The sequence below is a fragment of the Theropithecus gelada genome, chromosome 1 (assembly GCF_003255815.1).
Source record: "Theropithecus gelada isolate Dixy chromosome 1, Tgel_1.0, whole genome shotgun sequence".
In the NCBI taxonomy this organism is placed as follows: Eukaryota; Metazoa; Chordata; class Mammalia; order Primates; family Cercopithecidae; genus Theropithecus; species Theropithecus gelada.
Window position 1 is genome coordinate 19,345,296 of NC_037668.1, and position 19,975 is coordinate 19,365,270.

At 48.3% G+C, this 19,975-nt stretch overlaps 4 protein-coding genes across 10 annotated transcripts in view; 1 reads left to right on the forward strand and 3 right to left on the reverse strand.

The window, feature by feature from the left end:
- Positions 1–52: 52 nt before the first annotated feature.
- JTB (jumping translocation breakpoint) lies at positions 53–3,259 on the reverse strand. The gene is made up of 6 exons (XM_025405319.1): positions 3,113–3,259; positions 2,738–2,957; positions 2,544–2,581; positions 2,260–2,342; positions 1,382–1,461; positions 53–380 (listed from the first exon to the last, which is right to left on the reverse strand). Exons 2-6 carry the CDS (start codon positions 2,818–2,820, stop codon positions 224–226), a joined length of 441 nt encoding a protein of 146 aa, XP_025261104.1. The 5' UTR covers positions 2,821–2,957; positions 3,113–3,259; the 3' UTR covers positions 53–223.
- Positions 3,260–7,375: 4,116 nt separating this feature from the next.
- On the reverse strand, positions 7,376–12,038 carry RAB13 (RAB13, member RAS oncogene family). Of its 4 annotated transcripts, none has more exons than XM_025405284.1 (8): positions 11,777–12,032; positions 10,387–10,447; positions 9,217–9,277; positions 8,908–8,985; positions 8,403–8,492; positions 8,217–8,282; positions 8,073–8,126; positions 7,376–7,897 (listed from the first exon to the last, which is right to left on the reverse strand). In XM_025405284.1, exons 1-8 carry the CDS (start codon positions 11,898–11,900, stop codon positions 7,820–7,822), a joined length of 612 nt encoding a protein of 203 aa, XP_025261069.1. In that variant the 5' UTR covers positions 11,901–12,032; the 3' UTR covers positions 7,376–7,819. The 4 variants fall into 4 exon arrangements, with proteins under 4 accessions (XP_025261069.1, XP_025261086.1, XP_025261096.1 ...); XM_025405301.1 differs by having other exon boundaries at positions 7,655–7,897; positions 11,681–12,038; XM_025405311.1 differs by lacking the exon at positions 11,777–12,032 and adding an exon at positions 10,650–11,033 and having other exon boundaries at positions 7,655–7,897.
- A 4,791-nt stretch (positions 12,039–16,829) lies between these two features.
- On the forward strand, positions 16,830–18,238 carry RPS27 (ribosomal protein S27). Of its 3 annotated transcripts, XM_025405354.1 has the most exons (5): positions 16,830–16,877; positions 16,989–17,109; positions 17,190–17,298; positions 17,642–17,752; positions 18,153–18,238. In XM_025405354.1, exons 3-5 carry the CDS (start codon positions 17,280–17,282, stop codon positions 18,179–18,181), a joined length of 159 nt encoding a protein of 52 aa, XP_025261139.1. In that variant the 5' UTR covers positions 16,830–16,877; positions 16,989–17,109; positions 17,190–17,279; the 3' UTR covers positions 18,182–18,238. The 3 variants fall into 3 exon arrangements, with proteins under 3 accessions (XP_025261139.1, XP_025261134.1, XP_025261126.1); XM_025405349.1 differs by having other exon boundaries at positions 16,830–17,109; XM_025405341.1 differs by lacking the exon at positions 16,989–17,109 and having other exon boundaries at positions 16,838–16,877.
- A 565-nt stretch (positions 18,239–18,803) lies between these two features.
- NUP210L (nucleoporin 210 like) overlaps positions 18,804–19,975 on the reverse strand; it is a 170,117-nt gene continuing 168,945 nt past the window's right edge. For both annotated transcript variants that reach the window (XM_025405070.1, XM_025405061.1), the window contains 2 exons: positions 19,127–19,201; positions 18,804–19,049 (listed from right to left, as the gene is read on the reverse strand). In XM_025405070.1, the coding sequence (XP_025260855.1) occupies positions 18,949–19,049; positions 19,127–19,201 (176 nt within the window). In that variant the 3' untranslated portion in view covers positions 18,804–18,948. The remainder of the gene's footprint in view (positions 19,050–19,126; positions 19,202–19,975) is intronic.

Sequence of the window (19,975 nt, forward strand, 5' to 3'; positions counted from 1 at the left end):
CTCCTTTCCCTCTCTGCCCCCATGACTTCCTGCTCCAAGTTACAGAAGGCAAGGAAACCATTTTACTCTTTTTATTCTGCTCATTAATGATCTGAAAGAAGAGGACGGGGAAAAGGGGATTCCACCACAAGGCTCCAAAGAACCAAGAGTGCAAATCAGTCCATTTCACTTTCACTGTCTGAGATTGGGTCTCTAAGACCCAGGATAAAAGGGTGGAATGTAGCTATATGGACTCAATTTGCTTCCGGACCTTTTCCAGAGCCTTTCTGTCCAGTTGTCGCTGACGAATGATGACAAGACAAGCGAAGATCAGGGCCACAAACACAACAGCCCCTTCAAACTTCCAGAATAAGTGTTGTTCCATCAAAGCTGAGCGGCAGCTGAGGGTAGGAAGGAATAGTTATTCCCAGGGAAGGCCAGACAGCTTCTCCCTCTAATCTCCCTTCTACTTCAGCCTAGCCAGGATATATTCAAGAGGAAATCAGAGCCAGGCTTCTGTTGTGTGTATAGTACATAAATCCCTCTCAAATAGATCATTTAATTTATTCTCTGGATAAGCAGAGCTAGTATTAACCAATTTTACTGATGAGAAAATATGGCCAATAACATAGTGCTGAGGAATAGAGCTGGAACTTGGGTTCAAGTAATTTGGCTCCAAATCCCGTCTTCCTTGTTTCTTATTTATTTTTGAGATGGTGTCTCGTTCTGTCACCCAGACTGGAGTGCAGTGGTGTGACCTTGGCTCACTGAGGTCACACCACTCCCCTGCCCAGGTTTAAGCAGTTCTCTGCCTCAGCCTCCCAAGTAGCTGGGATTACAGGTGCCTGCCATCATGCCCGGCTAATTTTTGAATTTTTAATAGAGACGGGGTTTCACCATCTTGGCCAGCCGGTATTGAACTCCTGACCTCGTGATCCACCCGCCTCAGTCTCCCAAAGTGCTGGGATTACAGGTGTGAGCTACCTCTGCCGGCCTTTTTTTGTTTGTTTGTTTTGAGACACAGTCTCGCTCCATCGCCCAGGCTGGAGTGCAGTGGCATGATCTTGGCTCACTTTAACCTCTGCCTCTTAGATTCAAGCGATTCTCCCTGCCTCAGCCTCCCGAGTAGCTGGGATTGTGGGCACCCACCACCACACCGGCTAATTTTTGTATTTTTAGTAGAGATGGGGTTTCACCACGTTGGCCAGGCTGATCTTGAACTCCTGACCTTAGGTGATCCGTTAGCCTCAGCCTCCCAAAGTGCTGGGATTATAGGTGTGAGCCCGGCCACCTCTTCTTTCAAATATTCCATGCTACTGCCAGACCAGGGGAAAAGGTGGGACCATCCATCTAAAGTCATAGGAGCAAAGGAGGTAATCCAGAGAAGAGAAACAGCACTCACCTTTTGAACTCAATTCTCTTAGATGAGCTGCATGTGATTTTCTCTACATACCCTGTGGGACCACACTCAGGGGTAGTTTTCTGCCAGGAGAAAAGGAGCAAAGTACATGTTAGGAAGGGGCAACAGGAAAAACAAAAAGGCTGCCATTCAGAAGGTGCAGGTGCCCAACTATTATGGTTTGGAGTGGTAGGCAACAGAGAGCTAATGAAAGAGTTCTGATGCGGATGGTGGAGGTGGTGGCTGCATGTTAGAACACTTCAGAGGCAACAATCTAGGAGAGGCAAGCATACATTCCATTCCAGAGCCTACTATACTAAAAGTGAATAAAACATAGTTATCATCTGAGGCCAGGCGCGGTGGCTCACGCCTGTAATCCCAGCACTTTGGAATGCTGAGGCAGGCAGATCATGAAGTGAGGAGTTAAGAGACCAGCCTGGCCAACATAGTGAAACCCGAGTCTACTAAAAATACAAAAATTAGCCAAGCAAGGTGGAACGCGCCTTCAGTTCCAGTTAGCTACTCGGGAGGCTGAGGCAGGAGAATTGCTTGAACCCGGGAGGTGGAGGTCGTGGTGAGCCGAGACCACGCCACTGCACTCCAGCCTGGGCAACAGAGTGAGACTCCATCTCAAAAACAAACAAACAAACAAACAAAAAAACCATAGTTATCAGTTGAATACTGCCATTAGCTTGGAAAGAAAGGGGCACATTTTCAGGGGAAAGGCAAGTACAGATTTGGACATACACTGAGACCGCAAGAAGAAAGAAAAAAAGATGATGCAAAGGCAGCTTAATAAGACTTGGATGTTAAGATGTTGCTTAAGTGTTTGCTTGGATGTCCAAAAAAAAAGGCGGGGGGGTAGAGAAACAGATACTCACAGCCTGGAAATTAGAGCATGGAGAGCACTCTGTTGTTACCACAAACTCTTCCACCAGCCAGCATGGCAAATTTGAGGTGCTCGCTGAAAGGAAAGATAAATGCCAATCCCAGACCATTCAGAAAACATTTCTCCCAAAGGCTCTGCCCATCCAAATCCCCGGCACAGCGCTTGCCCTCATTCTATGTGGTGCTGCCCTTTTCCACCTGTGCTCTTGGTATATGGGGAAGATACTAAAACCAAAAACAAACGACGGAAGTGTCGGGTTCCCAGACAATCACCCACCTGACAGCTTCTCCTCCTGCACGGGAGCCTCTGCTTGACTGTAGCGGAGTGGGCGGAAGGGACGAAAGTCAAAATCCAGAAAATAGGGCACCCCCTCCTGCGCTGTCCATGGATAAGGTCTCCCCCAACCCCGGGGCCGGGAGCGATCCTGTCCTCCAGTGACCTCCTTTTCCCTCCCCTTACCCCCTCCTTACCAGAGCTTTAGGGTGAAAGCACAGAGCAACCAGCAGAGGTGGCGGCCCTGGGGGAGGCCATGCCTCCCGGAGCCCGCAGGCATGGAGCGCTAAGTGTGGCACCTGTCGGAACAGAGGGACCTACTCCGCAGGCCTCGTGCCTCCGTCAGAGCGCAGAGACGGCACTTACTCTGCAGCCCTCCCAGAGGTTCCAGGTCAGGGCAGGGAAGGCCGAAGTTGCCTGTCGGAGCAGAGGATCTTTCGGGACGTCCCCGTTGCCACAGCGAGAAAAATCGATTACGCGTTTGCGGGCTAGGAAGGCGAGCGCCTTCTGCGGGGTCCACAGGGCGCTGGAGGAAGGGCCGGCGGGGGCGCACGGCTCTAGCGCCCGCTCACCTCCGCTCCCGCCCCCGACGCAGCCATCTAGCCCCGTGGATGATCCTCGGGCGCTGGCCCGAGCTGGGGGCCCGGTGTTCCCGGGCGCGTTCCGTCGTAGCCCGCTGGGGCTTGTAGTCTTCCGCGGTCGGTGGCGCCTCGCCTGCTGGGAATTAGCTCGGCGCCCCGTTGCATTGTGGTCCCGGTAGTCTTTGCGAGAATGGCAAATGGCGGTTGCAGAGGCTCGTCGGGATTCTTGGCTCGCTGCTCCCTGGCTGGCGCCTGTTTGTTCATTCTGGGCTGGTGAGCAGGGACAATACGTCGCCGTCTCAGGACTTTGCTCTCTCCTTAAAACCCTAGGATTCACCGTCAAGCTTCAGTTTGTCATCCTTCTGCAGCTGCCCCTTCATCGCCACCGATGGTCCAGTGGAGAAGCTGTGTTGGAGGTCAAGGGATGGAGGCGAAACTGCGCGTTCTCGTCCCTGCAGAAGCGGGAATATCCGAGACACATGGCGAACGTGAAACTTTCTCCTTGTCTCTTGGCTCCCACTCCGCTACACAGATGAACGGTGTCACCTTCCCTCCTGTTACTTGCTAAGCCTACTCCGCAGAGCTGGTCCTTTGCATAACCTCTTCAAATGTTCTCAGCTCTCCCTTGCTCCTACATAGTGGAGTAATCATAAGTGCAATGAGAAAAGCATGAGATTTGAAGTTCCAATAAGTGTTGAGTCTAGGTTCTGGTGGTTATTAACTCCATGATCTTAGGACGGTATCTGACTCGCAGTGTTCTGTGTGAAACGGAAATGCTAATATGCATTTACCAGGACTTTTTCTTGCGAGAGGCAAATGAAATGTGTCTCCATTTCATGAGTAAGTTCAGAGAATATAAGTGACTTGTCCAAGGTCAGCAAGCTAGTGAGTGGGAAAGCTGAGGCTTGAGCCTAGACTGTCAACACCCAGGCCAGAGATTCATTGCCTGCTTTTCATCCTATGTAGTGAAACCTTGATATACACTCAGACCTGCAGTGACTTGACCAGCACTCTGGGTTCATGCTTTACTGTCTGATAATGAATTTTCATTTACTTTTATTTTTTTTCTTAGGGTCTCGGTCTGTCACCCAGGCCAGAATGCAGTGGTGTGATCGTGGTTCACTGCAACCTCCCCGTCCTGGGTTCGAGGGATCCTCCCACCTCAACCTCCCGAGTAGCTGGGACCATAGGCACGTGCCACCATGCCTGGCTAAAATTTTTTGTATTTTTGGTAGAGAGGAGGTTTTGCCATGTTGCCCAGGCTGATCTGGAACTCCTGAGCTCAAGGGATCCACCTGCCTCCATCTCAGCTTCCCAAAGTGCTGGGATTACAGGCGTAAGCCACCGCCCTGGGCCTTGGTAATGTATTAATCTAACCTAATTCTGCCCTAATTTGCCCCCTAGTTTCACATATGTGTTACCTGCAGCCTCCCAAGACATTGGGACAATGTGATTTTAGTTTTCTTAGATGCTCGATAGACAAGGAGGTACTTAAATAAACCTCATATAAACATGGGCGCTAATAAAATAATGTGGACCCCACCTCTGAAGATCAAAGGGCTTATTTCCATATTTTTTTTCTTGTTAATTCTGCTCCCCATTCTCCTCCCCCAAGGCATCTTTCTGGGCTAAAGACCACTGCTTCTACCCTCCCCAACAGCTTTAAAGGATAGAACATTTTGGGATTGACAGTGTATCTGGCTGGGCACGGTGGCTCACGCCTGTAATCCCAGCACTTTGGGAGGCCGAGGTGGGTGGATCACCTGAGGTCGGGAGTTTGAGACCAGCCTGACCAACATGGAGAAACCCTACATCTACTAAAAATACAAAATTAGCTGGGCATGGTGCCGTATGCCCGTAATCCCAGCTACTCGTGAGGGTAAGGCAGGAGAATCACTTGAACCTGGGAGGTAGAGATTGTGGTGAGCCGAGATCACACCATTGTACTCCAGCCTGGGCAACAAGAGTGAGACTTCTTCTCAAAAAGAAAAAAAAAGAACTTAAACATAAGCCACAAATAAGGCTTATCATTACCCCATCAATGCTTGGATACTTACTGCATTTATCAAGTTATTACATTTTGCTGTGTAAAAAATATTACGTATGGTGAAAGGGGGACATATATTTATATATTAAAATATACATTATGGCCGGGCGCGGTGGCTCACGCCTGTAATCCCTGCACTTTGGGAGGCCGAGGCGGGCGGATCACGAGGTCAGGAGATCGAGACCATCCTGGCTAACAAGGTGAAACCCCGTCTCTACTAAAAATACAAAAAATTAGCCGGGCGCGGTGGCGGCGCCTGTAGTCCCAGCTACTCAGGAGGCTGAGGCAGGAGAATGGCGCGAACCCGGGAGGCGGAGCTTGCAGTGAGCCGAGATGGTGCCACTGCACTCCAGCCTGGGGGACAGAGTGAAGACTCCGCCTCAAAAAAAAAAAAAATATATATATATATACATTATAAATAATTATATATTATATAATTTTATAATATATATTTATGTATTTTATATATTTATATTTTATAAATTATATATTATATTTATGTTATATATAATTATAAATTGTAATATATAATATATATATACTTAAGGATGCTGTTCATCAAGCCTGAATTTTCTTTTTTTTTTTTTTAAGATGGAGTCTGTCTCCAGGCTGGAGTGTAATGGCGCTATCTCTGCTCACCACAACCTCCGCCTCCCAGGTTCAAGTGATTCTCCTGCCTCAGCCTCCCGAGTAGCTGGGATTACAGGCACCCGCCACCACACCCAGCTAAATTTTTTGTATTTTTAGTAGAGATGGGGTTTCGTCATGTTGGGCAGGCTGGTCTCGAACTCCCAACCTGAAGTGATTCACCCACCTTGGCCTCCCAAAGGGCTGGGACTACAGGCGTGAGACACTGTGCCCAGCCCAAGCCTGAATTCTCATTTGCATTTCCAGTAGTTTTGCCATCTTTGTTATTCAGTAAGGAGCTGTTTTTGTTTTTGTTTTTTTGAGACAGAGTCTGGCTGTGTTGCCCAGGCTGGAGTGCAGTGGCGTGATCTCGGCTCACTGCAACCTCCGCTTCCCAGGTTTAAGCGAGTCTCCTGCCTCAGCATCCCAAGTAGCTGGGACTACAGGCACCCTGTAATTTTTTTTTTATTTTTAGTAGAGACAGGGTTTCACTATGTTGGCCAGGCTGGTTTTGAACTCCTGTCGTGATCCACCATGCCCAGCCAAAGAGCTGTTTTTGTTAAAATTTGCTTGTCCCAGGCTGGGCGCAGTGGCTCACGCCTGTAATCCCAGCAGTTTGGGAGACTGAGGCAGGACAATCACTTGAGCCCATGAGTTCAAGACCAGCCTGGCCAACATGGCAAAACCCTGTCTCTACTAAAAACACAAAAATTAGCCAGGTGTGGTGGTACATGACTGTAGTCCCAGCTACTCGGGAGGCTGAGTCAGAAGAATCACTTGAACCCAGGAGGCAGAGGCTGCAGTGAGCTGGGATCATGCCACTGCACTCCAGCCTGGGCGACAGAGCCAGACTCGGTTTAAAAAAAAAAAAAAATGTCCTTGTACCACCCAAGGGCTATATTAACTGACTATTGTGGCCAGGCGTGGTGGCTCATGCCTGTAATCCCAGCTACTTGAGAGGCTGAGGCAGGAGGCAGAGGTTGCAGTGAGCCGAGATCACACTGTTGCACTCCAGCCTGGGAGACAGAGCAAGACTCTGTCTCTAAAAATAAATGAATAAATAAATAAAATAACTGGCCATAGTGCCTGGCACTTAGTAGACGCTCAATATATATTTAAATTACTCAATAGACATCTATGAATAAATGAACTTCTCATTTTCCTCACTAATAAAAGCAGATATTAATGCCTATCAAATACCTAAATGGATTGCTGGCAGAATCAAAGAAGCTTGCACAAATCACTGGATAAAACACTAGGTGCAGTTATTTCCCTGAGGCTAGGACTGTTAAGAGTCCTTCTCGCTTGGAATTTCCTGTGCTCAGGACAAGGCTCTGCCCACAAGGGCATCCAGACCCCATAGCGGAAAGAGGATATCCAGACCTTCAGATCACTCTAGCTCCTGCTCTTTGCTATTTTCCTTACCAACTGAACAGCGGGGAAGAGACAGCGGTAGGATTAGTCCCGGTTCCACAGAAACCCAGCCTGATTCAGGCAGATCAATCACTTTGAAGATACAGTAATTGGATTTGAGTGGAGAACAATTCCGACAATAATCCAAGTTACCCAAAACAGGAACATTTGTGCAAATGGTGGCCTTTATTAAAGACCATGAAAAGTGACAGAACAGGAGCAAATCTGCTAGTGTAGTGCCGAGCTAGCCCTTTGCAGGACCCTAAAACCTGATCTAGTAACAGAATAAATCAGTGTATTTACATTTATGTTTGCCCTGAAAACCCAGGTAAGGTCTGAAGCCTGAGGCCATCTCCCCTTCCTTTCCTCCTCCCTCTTCTTACCTCCTTACCTTCTTTCACTTCCTCAATCGGTTCCTCTCCCTTCTCCCTCCTCTCTCTTCCTTCTTTTCCTTTCTGCTTTTCCCTTTTCTCTTCTCCTTTTATTCCTCATTCTCTTTACCATCTACCTATGTGTCCCTCCAAGCCCCTCTGCTATTTCTCCCCTGCTCAGTCCCTTTGCCCTGTCTCCCTCAGGTTCAGCTTCCAGGGTGGGGAGGCGAAAAAGGGTCCTCAGCCCAGGGAGCACTTGTTGGTGTTCTTCTTGTCGCAAGTTTTCAGGTCAGTACTGGGAGGCTTGTTGCCGTTTCCCTAGAGGGAGAAGGGCACAGGAGTCATGGTGTGAATGGCTGGTTAGGGTGTGAGGGTATAAACTGTTTGAAGTGAATCCACCCTCATGAGAAATCTTAGCATTGCTCCCCTCAGTTCTTATCAACACCAACACACACACACCAGAGTTGTACCTAGTCCAGCAAAACCAACTTACTGATCTCCGGCCTCCTGACTTGAGCAAGATGTCCCGGGCCAGGGAGCTAAAAGCCTAAAGTGGGGAATAGAATCAGTTTGGAGGGAGGAGAATCTACCTTTTAATACTTCCTCTCTTGGTCAGGGATGGGGGTGTGGATCTCACCTCATCCACATTCATACTGGATTTAGCACTAGTTTCGAAAAATCGGATCCCGTGCTCTCGAGCCAACTATAAGGGGTGAAGTGGGAAGGAGAGAATTGAATTAAAGACAGCAGCCAAGTCCTCTGCAATGCAACCTATCTTGGCCCTCCCAGCCCAGTTCTAGAAATTGCTCAGCCTGGCCCTCACCTTATCGGCCTGCTCCTTCTGCACCTTCCTCTTGGCCTCCATGTCACATTTGTTCCCTAGCAAGAGGCGTTCCACCCCAGCCGAGGCATTCTGGGGGGGCAAAAGACAAGTAAAAGTTAGGTCCTGCCAGCTGGGTGCGGTGGCTCATACCTGTAATCCCAGCACTTTGGGAGGCCAAGGCGGGTGGATCACCTGATGCAGGAGTTCAAGACCAGCCTGATCAACATGGTAAAACCCCATCTCTACTAAAAATACAAAAGTAGCTGAGCATGGTGGTGCATGCCTATAATCCTAGCTACTTAGGAGGCTGAGGCAGGAGAATCATTTGAACCCGGGAGTCAGGTTGCAGTGAGCCAAGATGGTGCCATTGCACTCCAGCCCAGGCAACAAGAGCAAAACTTCGTCTCAAAAAAAAAAAAAAAAAGTTAGGTCCTGCCTATCCTTATGGCTCCCTTCATTCTCCAGGTTCTATCCAGTTCCCCCATCTCTTCTGGAGGGTCCTCACCTCCTTGATGCTTTTCATCCAGTTCTGAATATTCTCAAAAGATTTCTCATCCGTGATGTCGTATACTAGGATAATGCCCTGGGAGATGACAAAATTCAACTTGGACCATATTCCCATTGAGGCTTCCCACTGCCCTGTAAGTGACCCGGCAAGTTCCATCCATGGGTCTAAACACTAGGCCACGCTGGGCCCTCTGCAACCCACACTACACCCCTCCCATTTTTACCTGCCTCAACCCCTGACCCTTTGTATTCATAATATATTCTGTGGCCTCATCCTTCATCCTTTGTCCAGACCCACACTTCATACCATGGCTCCACGGTAGTAGGCAGTAGTTATTGTCTTGAATCGCTCTTGGCCAGCCGTGTCCCTAAAGAAGAAGGTTTCATGGAATGGAAGAGAGGAAAGAATTCTCTAATGGAAGAATTCTTCCTCTCTCGCAAGAATTTAGCTTTTGCAACATGGTGGGGCAACAGAATAAGGAAACAGTAAAGGGGAGTGGGATTAAAGACAGTTGACCTGATTTCCAGAGATGGTAGTGGCCCAAGAAACAAGACGTCTTTGCTTATTCATTGAATGCTTGCTATGTGTCCAGCACTGCGTATGTATCATTTTATCTAATCCTTAATCTCTCCTTGTAAGACATGTATTATTGTCCCTATTTTACAAATAAGGAAACATACCGGGGGCCGTGGCTCGCGCCTGTAATCCCAACACTTTGGGAAGCCGAGGTGGGTGGATCATCTGAGGTCAGGAGTTCGAGACCAGCCTGGCCAACATGGTGAAACCTCGTCTCTACTAAAAATACAAAAATTAGCCGGGCATGGTGGCGGGCACCTGTAATCCCAATTACTTGGGAAGCTGAGGTGGGAGAATCACTTGAACCCAGGAGGCGGAGGTTGCGGTGAGCTGAGATTGTGCCATTGCACTCCAGCCTGGGCGATAAGAGCAAGACTCTGTCTCAAAAAAAAAAAAGAGGAAACAGATTTGGATAGGCTGAATAATTCATGAAGGTCAGGCAGCAGATAAGTAAAAGAACCGGATTTGTGCACCACTCTGCTCTTATATGTCATAGCATTATGCCTCCACTAAGCTTCATACCACTTAAACCCCTTCAGGGTCTACATTTGGCTCTCTGGGCTCACCATATTTTGGAGAAAACACTAGACTTAGAGTCAAGTCTTAATTCTGCCTGTGCCATTTAATGGTTCACAGCCTGTTTCCAAGTTATGACTGAACAGTTGTTTGTTGTCAAATTAAGAGGATGCTCTGTAGCCAGAGGACGCAAGAGCTACAAAAAAGCTGGAACTAGTTGGGAGAGCAGGAAGAGAGACGAAGGACAGCTGAGTGCATCCAGAGAAATAGATTAGAAGTGCTAGAAGGAGCAATGAGGAAAGGAAGAGAAATGAAACAAAATAGAAGAAAAAGCGTGTAGGAGGTAAATGAAGTCTGGTGAGGCGTCCCAGAGGATTCACTTACCAGACTTGTAGTTTGATCTTCTTCCCCTCTATATCCACAGTGCGAATCTTGAAATCAATTCCTAGGGGTGGAAAGTATGCACTGAAGTTGAGACATGCATGCACACATGTAAAACTGTGTGATGGGAGGGACAGGAAGGGAGCAGTGTCAGCACCAGAAATTCTGCAGGAGAGGCACTTGGGGAGCAATCTTGTTGGAAATGCCAAGCTAGGAGAATTTTCCCAAAGCTGTATTTGTATAGCAAGAATACTATTTTTACTTACGTTTTATGGATTTTGGGAGGGAAAAGGTGATGAAAATTCTGCATGGAGGCTTAAGATCCTTAGGCCACCTCTTGGGTCCATTCAGCTATACCAGCTGACAACTCTCTGAATTCAGTCTCTGTCTCCCCACCAGATATTACTTTCACATTCCTCTTCTCTGTTTTCTTAGAGCCCTCTACTCTTGGTATTCCACCCACCCTCCTAGTAGAGAGTAAGGAAAAAAGTAGCTGAAGCCAGTCTATGTGAATTAACTAGTGGGCCAAACTTGGCACTAGGAAAGTCTGAGGCTAAACAGGATTACTTTTGAGACAATTAGGAAAGGGGGGCATTTTTCCTTTTCCTTTGTAACCAGAATTGTCATAAGACTCTTCCTGTCTATTTCCCAAGCCAGAGGAGATGAAGAAAGAAGGGAGGAGGGGAGACAATGTTCTTCTTAGTAGAAACTTGGGCACCTCCCCCAAGCCTGCTGGGGGCCCCTGGGAGGAGGATGAGTCACCAGGCTGACTCAGAGACCCCAAAAGTCCCCTCATTTCCACGTTCCTCACCAAGCTGGCTGCATATTCATGATCACAGTCCTTGGGCTGCCCTCCAGCACACCCAGCCACCTTGTTCCACCCTTCCCAAACCCCTGTTCAGCTGAGGTGCAGGGAGACTGGGGCAGGGAACCTGGGAAGTAGATGGTGAGCTGGGGACACAGTGGGAGAGTTTGAAGGTCGGCAAGAGGGAAAGAGGCTAACAGATCGGATCGGGAGAAAAAGATGTGGCAGACAGGGATACAGGAAACGTGGAGAATGGATCGAGAGAGGTCTAAGTGGTGGGGGTAGGGGAAGAGGGGCACAGAGACAAAGAGAGAAGAGTTCTTGTGGGTTTTGGGAAACTAAGGTGATGGCACCAAGAAAATGAGGAGCTGGCAGCAGTTGAAGAGTTACCTGAAGGCCTCAGAGAGGTGAGAGGTTTGGTTACCATACAGAGACATGCATGGGGGAGGGGTCAGAGCCAGGGGTTGAGGGACTAGAATTTAGGAGCCTTACTCTAAGGGGACTGAAAATTGGGGTCACTAGTAATCCGGGAGCCTGAGAAGGAGGTCACAAGACAGTAGGGGTCTGGGACATGGCCAGCGGGCTCACCAATGGTGGAGATGTAAGTGTTGTTGAAGTTGTCCTCTGCAAAGCGAATGATCAGACAAGTCTTGCCCACCCCCGAGTCCCCGATCAGCAGCAACTTGAAGAGGTGGTCGTAGGCTTTGGCCATGGCGGACACCGGGGGAGCCAGGGGAGGGGTGGGGAGCTCCCGGCACTGGTAGGCGGGACTGGACGGTTGGCAAACAGAGCAGCACGGAGCCCAGGCCAGGAAGAAGTTTTCCTCCCTCTCCGCCCAGGCTCCGGGAAAAGGAGGGGCGGCACCCCTCCGGGCTCCTCCCCCTGCCCGCCCACCCTTTTGGGCAGGCCAAGGCGGCCAGCCCGGCCTCTGCTCTCTTGGTTTTCCCTTCCCAGCTTAGGCCGGCCTACCTGTCTCGCTATTTTCCACAGCCTTTTGGTAACTGTAGCTCCCCTCTTACGACCTTACTCTTCTATTCTGAGGCGAGAGTCTGGGGTGAAGGGAAGTAGAGGTTTAACCACGACGACCAGGGGAAGACAAATTTTAGAGGGATTAGGGGAAGAGAGAAAGAGTTTTGGGAATAACGGTGAAGGTAGGGAGGGCACTAGAAATTGAAAAAAAAAAATGGGGCTGATTTTTGGAGGTGCTATTCAACGAAGCTAGAAGATAAGTTATCATCGGTTTCTGGGGCTGCGTAAAAGTCAGTCCTAGAATTTTAGCGTTAGTTGTCCAAGCCCTTAGTTCTATGGATCCCAATTCCCTTTGAAAAAAGCGGGATGCGCAGAAGTAGGTTATTTGTTGAGTCAGTCTGCCTCCTGGTGGAACAGGGTGAAAACGTAAATTAGTTTTACAGAATCGGCCCCACCGCCCCAAGACTCACAGCCTACCTAGACACTTCCTGGTGCTTCAGTTGGAACGACCTCTCTAATGGGGGCCGCATGTGTGATTTCTCTGACCAAATAGCTTAAGAAAACAGAGATTTGAACTAAAAATGTCATTCTTCACGTGGATCTTTTAATATGGCCCACTTAAGGTGCAGTACTCCTGAAATCTCACTCAATAGGCCATGAACGTGTAGCCTTGGTAACCAGGAAGCTGAAATATGGACAGCATGGCTACAAAGAAACAAGGATATCTCTGCCTTTAGAAAAAAATTATTCTTGCTATATGTGTGCTGGGGGTGGAAAAAAATATGAAAAACGAAAGAAAGAAATTGTTTAAGACCTGGTGTGGTGGCTCACACTTGTAATCCCAGCACTTTGGGAGGCCAACGTGAGAGGATCCCTTGGGTCCAGGAGTTCAAGACTAGCCTGGGCAACATACGGAGACTCTGCTTCGACAATAAATAAATAAATAAGCCATACATGGTGGTGTGCGCCTGTAGTCCCAGCCCCAGCTACCTAGGGGGCAGAAGTGGGCAGATCATTTGAGCCCAGGAGTCCAAGGCTGTAGTGAGCCATGATTATGCTACTGCACTCCAGACTCGGTGATAGAGTAAGATCCTGTCTCAAAAATTTTTTTTAATTTGTTTATTTATTTTTAATTAATTAATTAATTTTTTGAGACACAGCCTTGCTCTGTCGCCAGGCTGGAGTGCAGTGGGACGATCTCGGCTCACTGCAACCTCTGCCTCCCTGGTTCAAGCGATTCTCGTGCCTCAGCCTCTGGCATAGCTGGGATTACAGGTGCCTGCCACGAAGTCCAGCTAATTTTTGTATTTTTAGTAGAGACGGGGTTTCACCATGTTGGCCAGATGGTCTCGATCTCTTGACCTTGTGATCCGCCCGCCTCGGCCTCCCAAAGTGCTGGGATTACAGGCATAAGCCACCGCGCCCGGCCCTATTTTTTTTTTTGAGACGGAGTCTCGCTTTGTCGCCCAGGCTGGAGTGCAGTGGCGCAATCTCGGTTCACTGCAAGCTCCGCATCCCAGGTTCACGCCATTCGCCTGCCTCAGTCTCCTGAGTAGCTAGGACGACAGGCGCCTGCCACCGCCTGGCTAAATTTTTGTATTTTAGGTAGAGACGGGGTTTCTCCATGTTAACAGGGATGGTCTGGATCTCCTGACCTCGTGATCCGTCTGCCTTGGCCTTCCAAAGTGCTGGAATTACAGGCGTGAGCCACCGCGCCCGGGCTATTTTTTTTTTTTTTTTTATTTTGAGGCGGAGTTTTGCTCTTGTTGCCCAGGCTGGAGTGCAATGGTGTGATCTTGGCTAACCGCAACTTTCGGCTCCCAGATTCAAGCGATTCTCCTGCCTAAGCCTTGCGAGTAGCTGAAATTACAGGCATCCGCCACCACCCCCAGCTAATTTTGTATTTTTAGTAGAGACGGGGTTTCTCCTTGTTGGTCAGGCTGGTCTCGAACTCTCGACCTCAGGTGATCCATCCACCTCTGCCTCCCAAAGGCCTGGGATTACAGGCGTGAGCCACTGCGCCCAGCCTTTATTTTTATTTTTATTTTATTTTTTGAGACAAAGTTTTGCTCTTGTCACCCAGGCTGAAGTGCAATGGCTCAATCTCTGGTCACTGCAACCTCCGCCTCTTGGGTTCAAGCGATTTTCCAGTCTCAGCTTCCCAAGTAGCTGGGATTACAGCCACCCGCCACCACACCGAGCTAAAATTTTTTTTTGTATTTTTAGTAGAGACGGGGTTTCACCATGTTGGCCAGGCTGGTCTCCAACTCCCGACCTCACATGATGCGCCCACCTCAGCCTCCCAAAGTGCTGGGATTACAGGCATGAGCCACCGCAACCGGCAAATAAAAAATTATTCAAGGGAGTCTCTCTCGAGCCTATTCTGGCTGCCTATAAAAAAATTAAAGGCTGGGTGTGGTGGCTCACACCTGTAATTCCAGCACTTTGGGAGGCTGAGGTGGGCGGATCATGTGAGGTCGGAAGTTCAATATCAGCTTGGCCAACATGGCGAAACCCCCGTCTCTACTAAAAATACAAAATTAGCTGGGCGTGGTGCCGCATGCCTGTAATCCCAGCTACTCGGGAGGCTGAGGCGGGAGAATTGCTTGAACGCGGGAGGCGGAGGTTGCGGCGAGCCGAGATGGCACCATTGCACTACAGCCTGGGCAACAAGAGCAAAACTGCGTCTAAAAAAAAAAAATGAGGGCCGGGCGCGGTGGCTCAAGCCTGTAATCCCAGCACTTTGGGAGGCCGAGACGGGCGGATCACGAGCTCAGCAGATCGAGACCATCCTGGCTAACACGGTGAAACCCCGTCTCTATTAAGAAATACAAAAAACTAGCCGGGCGAGGTGGCGGGCGCCTGTAGTCCCAGCTACTTGGGAGGCTGAGGCCGGAGAATGGCGTGAACCCGGGAGGCGGAGCTTGCAGTGAGCTGAGATCCGGCCACTGCACTCCAGCCTGGGTGACAGAGCGAGACTCTGTCTCAAAAAAAAAAAAAAAAAAAAAAATGTGTACTGGTTGTTAAGAAGGCATCTTTTGTCATTTCACTTATCCCCATCACCTTCCGTGTCCATGCTTGTCCCTTCTCAAGCTAAACTATTCAATCTCCTTTTGTCTATTCTCTCGCCTCTCATTATCTCCTTGAGTCTTCCCTATTTCTTTTCACTGACCAAACCATGTCTCACCTGTTTGTTTGTTTATTTATTTATTTATTTTAGATCGAGTCTTGCTCTGTCACCCAGGCTGGAGTACAATGGCAGGATCTCGGCTCACTGCAACTTCTGCCTCTCAGGTTCATGTGATTCTCCTGCCTCAGCCTCCAGAGTAGCTGGGATCACAGGTACCCAACACCACACCTGGCTAATTTTTTTGTATTTTTAGTAGAGACGGGGTTTCATAATGCTGGTCAGGCTGGTCTCGAACTCTGACCTCAAAGGATCCACCCACCTCGGCCTCCCAAAGTGCTGGGATTAGAGGCGTGAGCCACTGTGTCTGGTCTATTTTTATGTTTTTCAGAGACAGGGTCATTCTGTCACCCACACTGGAATACAGTGGCGCTATCCTAGGTCACTGCAGCCTCGAGCTTCTGGGCCCAAACCATTCTTCTGCCTCATCCTCCCAAATAGCTGGGACTACGGACACAAGCTACCACACCTGGCTAATGTTTCAATATTTTGTAAAGACAAAGTCTCACTATGTTACCCAGGCTGGTCTTGAACTCTGAGCCTCAAGCAATACTCCCACCTCAGCCTCCCAAAGTGCTGGGATTACAGATGTGGGCCACCATACTCAGCTTTACCAGTCCTTTAAATTACTCTTCAATTTTTGTGAATTGTCCTGATAAAAATCCATCAGTTCTTTTTATCTTATTTTGCCTGGATCTGGACTTTTCGTCCTTAGCAATGTATTATTCGTGCTCACCTCTCTGAACTGTATTTATTCTGGTGTATACCTGCTTTCACTGGAACCTGACTTTTTTTTTTTTTTTTTTTTTTTTTTTGAGACCGAGTTCGCTCTTGCTGCCCAGGCTGGAGTGCAATGACTCTGTCTCGGTCCACTGCAATCTCCTCCTCCTTGATTCAAGCGATTCTCCTGCCTCAGCTTCCCAAGTATCTGGGATTACAGGAATGCACCACCATCTCTGGCTAAATTTTGCATTTTTTTTAGTAGGGACGGGGTTTCACCATGTTGGCCAGGCTGGTCTCAAACTGCTGACCTCAGATGATCCACCCGCCTTGGCCTCCCAAAGTGCTGGGATTACACGCATGAGCCACCGCGCCCGGCCTAAATTGTTAAATTAAACCAATAGAAAAAGAGTTAAGAATATAGGTATTTAAAAAATAGTACGGAAGTCCCGGATATGGCTCCTTCTCCCTGGTGTTTTCCTTAACCTTTCCTATTAGGCTCCAAATGTCAAAGTATGACACAAAATTTTAAAAGTGTCCATTTATCCCTGGATAGTGATCAAACGCTGACCTCAAATTAGCAAGGTAACCCTTTCAACATGGTGACGCATATGTGTCACAACTAACAGTTAAAGACCTTCCGAAAATGGCAGCTCTCTTGTCTCTCCACCGCATCAGACCAAAGTAGGACCTTCCAAGCATGGTGGCACAAGAGCCTTGCGTCATTTCCTGTAGTGTGCACAATATAAGGAGCAGGATTTCCGCTTTCGCTCTTTTCCGGCGGTGACGACCTACCCACACGGGAACATGCCTGTGAGTGCTTTGGTCCAGGTTTCGGCGGAGATCTCGCTGTTCTGTCTGCACGCTCCCCTCACGCTGATTTCGGATCGTAGAGGGTTCTCATTTACCCTCTGCACTTCTTAGGACATTAACTCCAGGGACCGCAGCGGCCCACGGGCCACCCGCATAGACGGGAGCGGAGAGGAGATAAGATGGCGGCCCAGCTGCGCAGACACCAGGGGCAGCGAGGGGCGAGCTCTCCGCGGTGTGTGACAGTGGGGGCTGTTTTCGACCATCCCATTTTCGCCGTTGGTTTCTAAATCTCTGCATTTCTGTCCCTGTTAGCTCGCAAAGGATCTCCTTCATCCCTCCCCAGAAGAGGAGAAGAGGAAACACAAGAAGAAACGCCTGGTGCAGAGCCCCAATTCCTACTTCATGGATGTGAAATGCCCAGGTGAGGAGACGGCTTGCTGTAGTGGGGAAAGCACTGGACAATAACAGTTGGAAAATGTTGTAGTGTGAGCTGTCTCATATCCTTGAAGCTGTCCAGCAGCTTCAGTTTCTTCGCCTGTGGAAAATATTTTCTCTGATACTCTTAAAATTCGAATGTATGAGACTGGCAAAGTTTTGCATCTTAGGAGAAGTGATTCATTTCAGCGTGATGTCCCATCACATTTCACATACAATCCCTACTTTTTTTGTGTTGGGAAACAATGTAATGGATGATGAGTTGGGCATAAGTGCACGAAAGATATGGGTGTAATCGAGGAAAAAAATGTTATCTGTTTTTCTTTCAGGATGCTATAAAATCACCACGGTCTTTAGCCATGCACAAACGGTAGTTTTGTGTGTTGGCTGCTCCACTGTCCTCTGCCAGCCTACAGGAGGAAAAGCAAGGCTTACAGAAGGTAAATGGTGTACTAATGTTGTGATTTGGGGCTTTGAGTTTGTTTTCTAGAAATGGAAACATTTCTCAGGATCTTTCAGTCTTACAGTGACAGAGACCATGTATAATGTAAATTTTTTGACAGGAAGTGTTGGATTTATAAATTTTTTTTTTTTTCAAGTAGATACTACCAAAAACTACGGGTTAATCTCAAAGCACTACTGTCTAAAGCGGGGATCAATGGGTGATAAAAGGGCTCAAGTTCATATGAAGTGACCAAAGTGATATATAAATGAGTAGGTAGCTAAGAGTTGAGAAAAATAAAAGATGTGGTGGATCATCATGCATCTGCTTCTTTTGTGGGAGAGGTGGGCAGAATACCTGGACTGATATCAGCTAATCTCTGAATCTTTTTCCTCCAGGATGTTCCTTTAGGAGGAAGCAGCACTAAAGGCACTCTGAATCAAGATGAGTGGGAAACCATCTCAATAAACACATTTTGGATAAATCCTGTTTATTGTCTTGTTTAAGTGTTAGGAAGTTCCTGTCTCAAGTATTCAGGGGCAACCAGAAAGAGAAGAATATTAGAGTCATTTGGGGCACGTAAGTGGCCAAGTACTTTAAAAGTCCCTTTGGGGGCATTTTTAACCACCTAAGGCTCATTGGGTAAATTTGTTTTTTTAATTGTGATACTATCTCAAGTGTTGTGTTGGGTGTGTGTGTTTTTTTGTTTTTGTTTTTGTTTTTGTTTTTTGTTTTTTTAAGAGATGGAGCCTTGCTCTGTTTCCCAGGCTGGAGTGCAGTGGTGCGATCTGCAACCTCTGCCTCCGGGGTTCAAGCAGTTCTTTGTCTCAGCCTCCCAAGTAGCTGGGATTACAGGTGTCTGCCACCATGCCCGGCTAATTTTTGTATTTTTAGTAGAGACGGGGTTTCACCATGTTGGTCAGACTGGTCTCAAACTGCTGGACCTGGTGATCCTCCTGCCTCAGCCTCCTGAAGTGCTGGGATTACAGGCAGTGAGCCACCACGCCCATCTGACAGTTAACTCTCTACAACACAGTCCAACACACCAGTTTTAAGAAACAGCTTAGGATGCTTTATTTATAGTTCTCAGAAGCCTTATCTGGAAACTTAATGTAGAAGTTGTTGTTAGGCTTCTTGTCTAGGACTAGAAATCTTCATTCCCCTACAGTTAAAAGGAACTTGTCCAAGCAGAGATTAGTGTCTTACACTCCATAACCAGTGTTGCAGCCGACTTTGGGCCAGTGGAGGTTGTAGACTCATGAAGTGAGGGGGAGAAGTTGTGGAGTTAAAAGAACCTAAAGAAGAGGGAAAAGTTGAGTGAACTAAACGTGTATGTCTGAGCTTTTCAAAGAGAGGACAGAGGCTTTTTTACCTGGCTGTGGTGTTCCTAGAGTTGGTACATACACAACTGGAACTGTTTGTATCTTGTTTAGGAAGGCGTTGTATGCTGGAAAAACGACAAAGGAAATGTCACAAGGCATATCTGAGGAAGGCTTTAAAGGGCAAAGTCAACTCTAGAATGAGAATTAATATTGCTAAAAATAATTCTTCAAAATAAGTAATAGTAATGCACTATTACAGGAGGTTTTTATCCCAATTTAATCCACTTTAGAGTTACCTTCAGGTTTTGGCTAAAAGGTGGGGAAATGGGCGGGCGTAGTGGCTCACGCCTGTAATCCCAGCACGTTGGGAGGCCGAGGTGGGCGAATCACAAGGTCAGGAGATGAGACCATCCTGGCTAACACAGTGAAACCCCATCTCTACTAAAAATACAAAAAATTAGCTGGTCGTGGTGACCTGCTGTAGTCCCGGCTACTTGGGAGGCTGAGGCAGGAAAATGGTGATTACCCGGGAGGCAAAGCTTGCAGTGAGTAGAGATGGCACCACTGCACTCCAGCCTGGGCGACAGAGCCAGACTCCCGTCTCAAAAAAAAAAAAATGGGGAGGCCGGGCGCGGTGGCTCAATCCTGTAATCCCAGCACTTTGGGAGGCCGAGACGGGCGGATCATGAGGTCAGGAGATGGAGACCATCCTGGCTAACACGGTGAAACCCCATCTCTACCTAGCCCGGCGAGGTGGCGGGCGCCTGTGGTCCCAGCTACTCGGGAGGCTGAGGCAGGAGAATGACGGAAACCCGGGAGGCGGAGCTTGCAGTGAGCTGAGATCCGGCCACTGCACTCCAGCCTGGGCGACAGAGCCAGACTCAGTCTCAAAAAAAAAA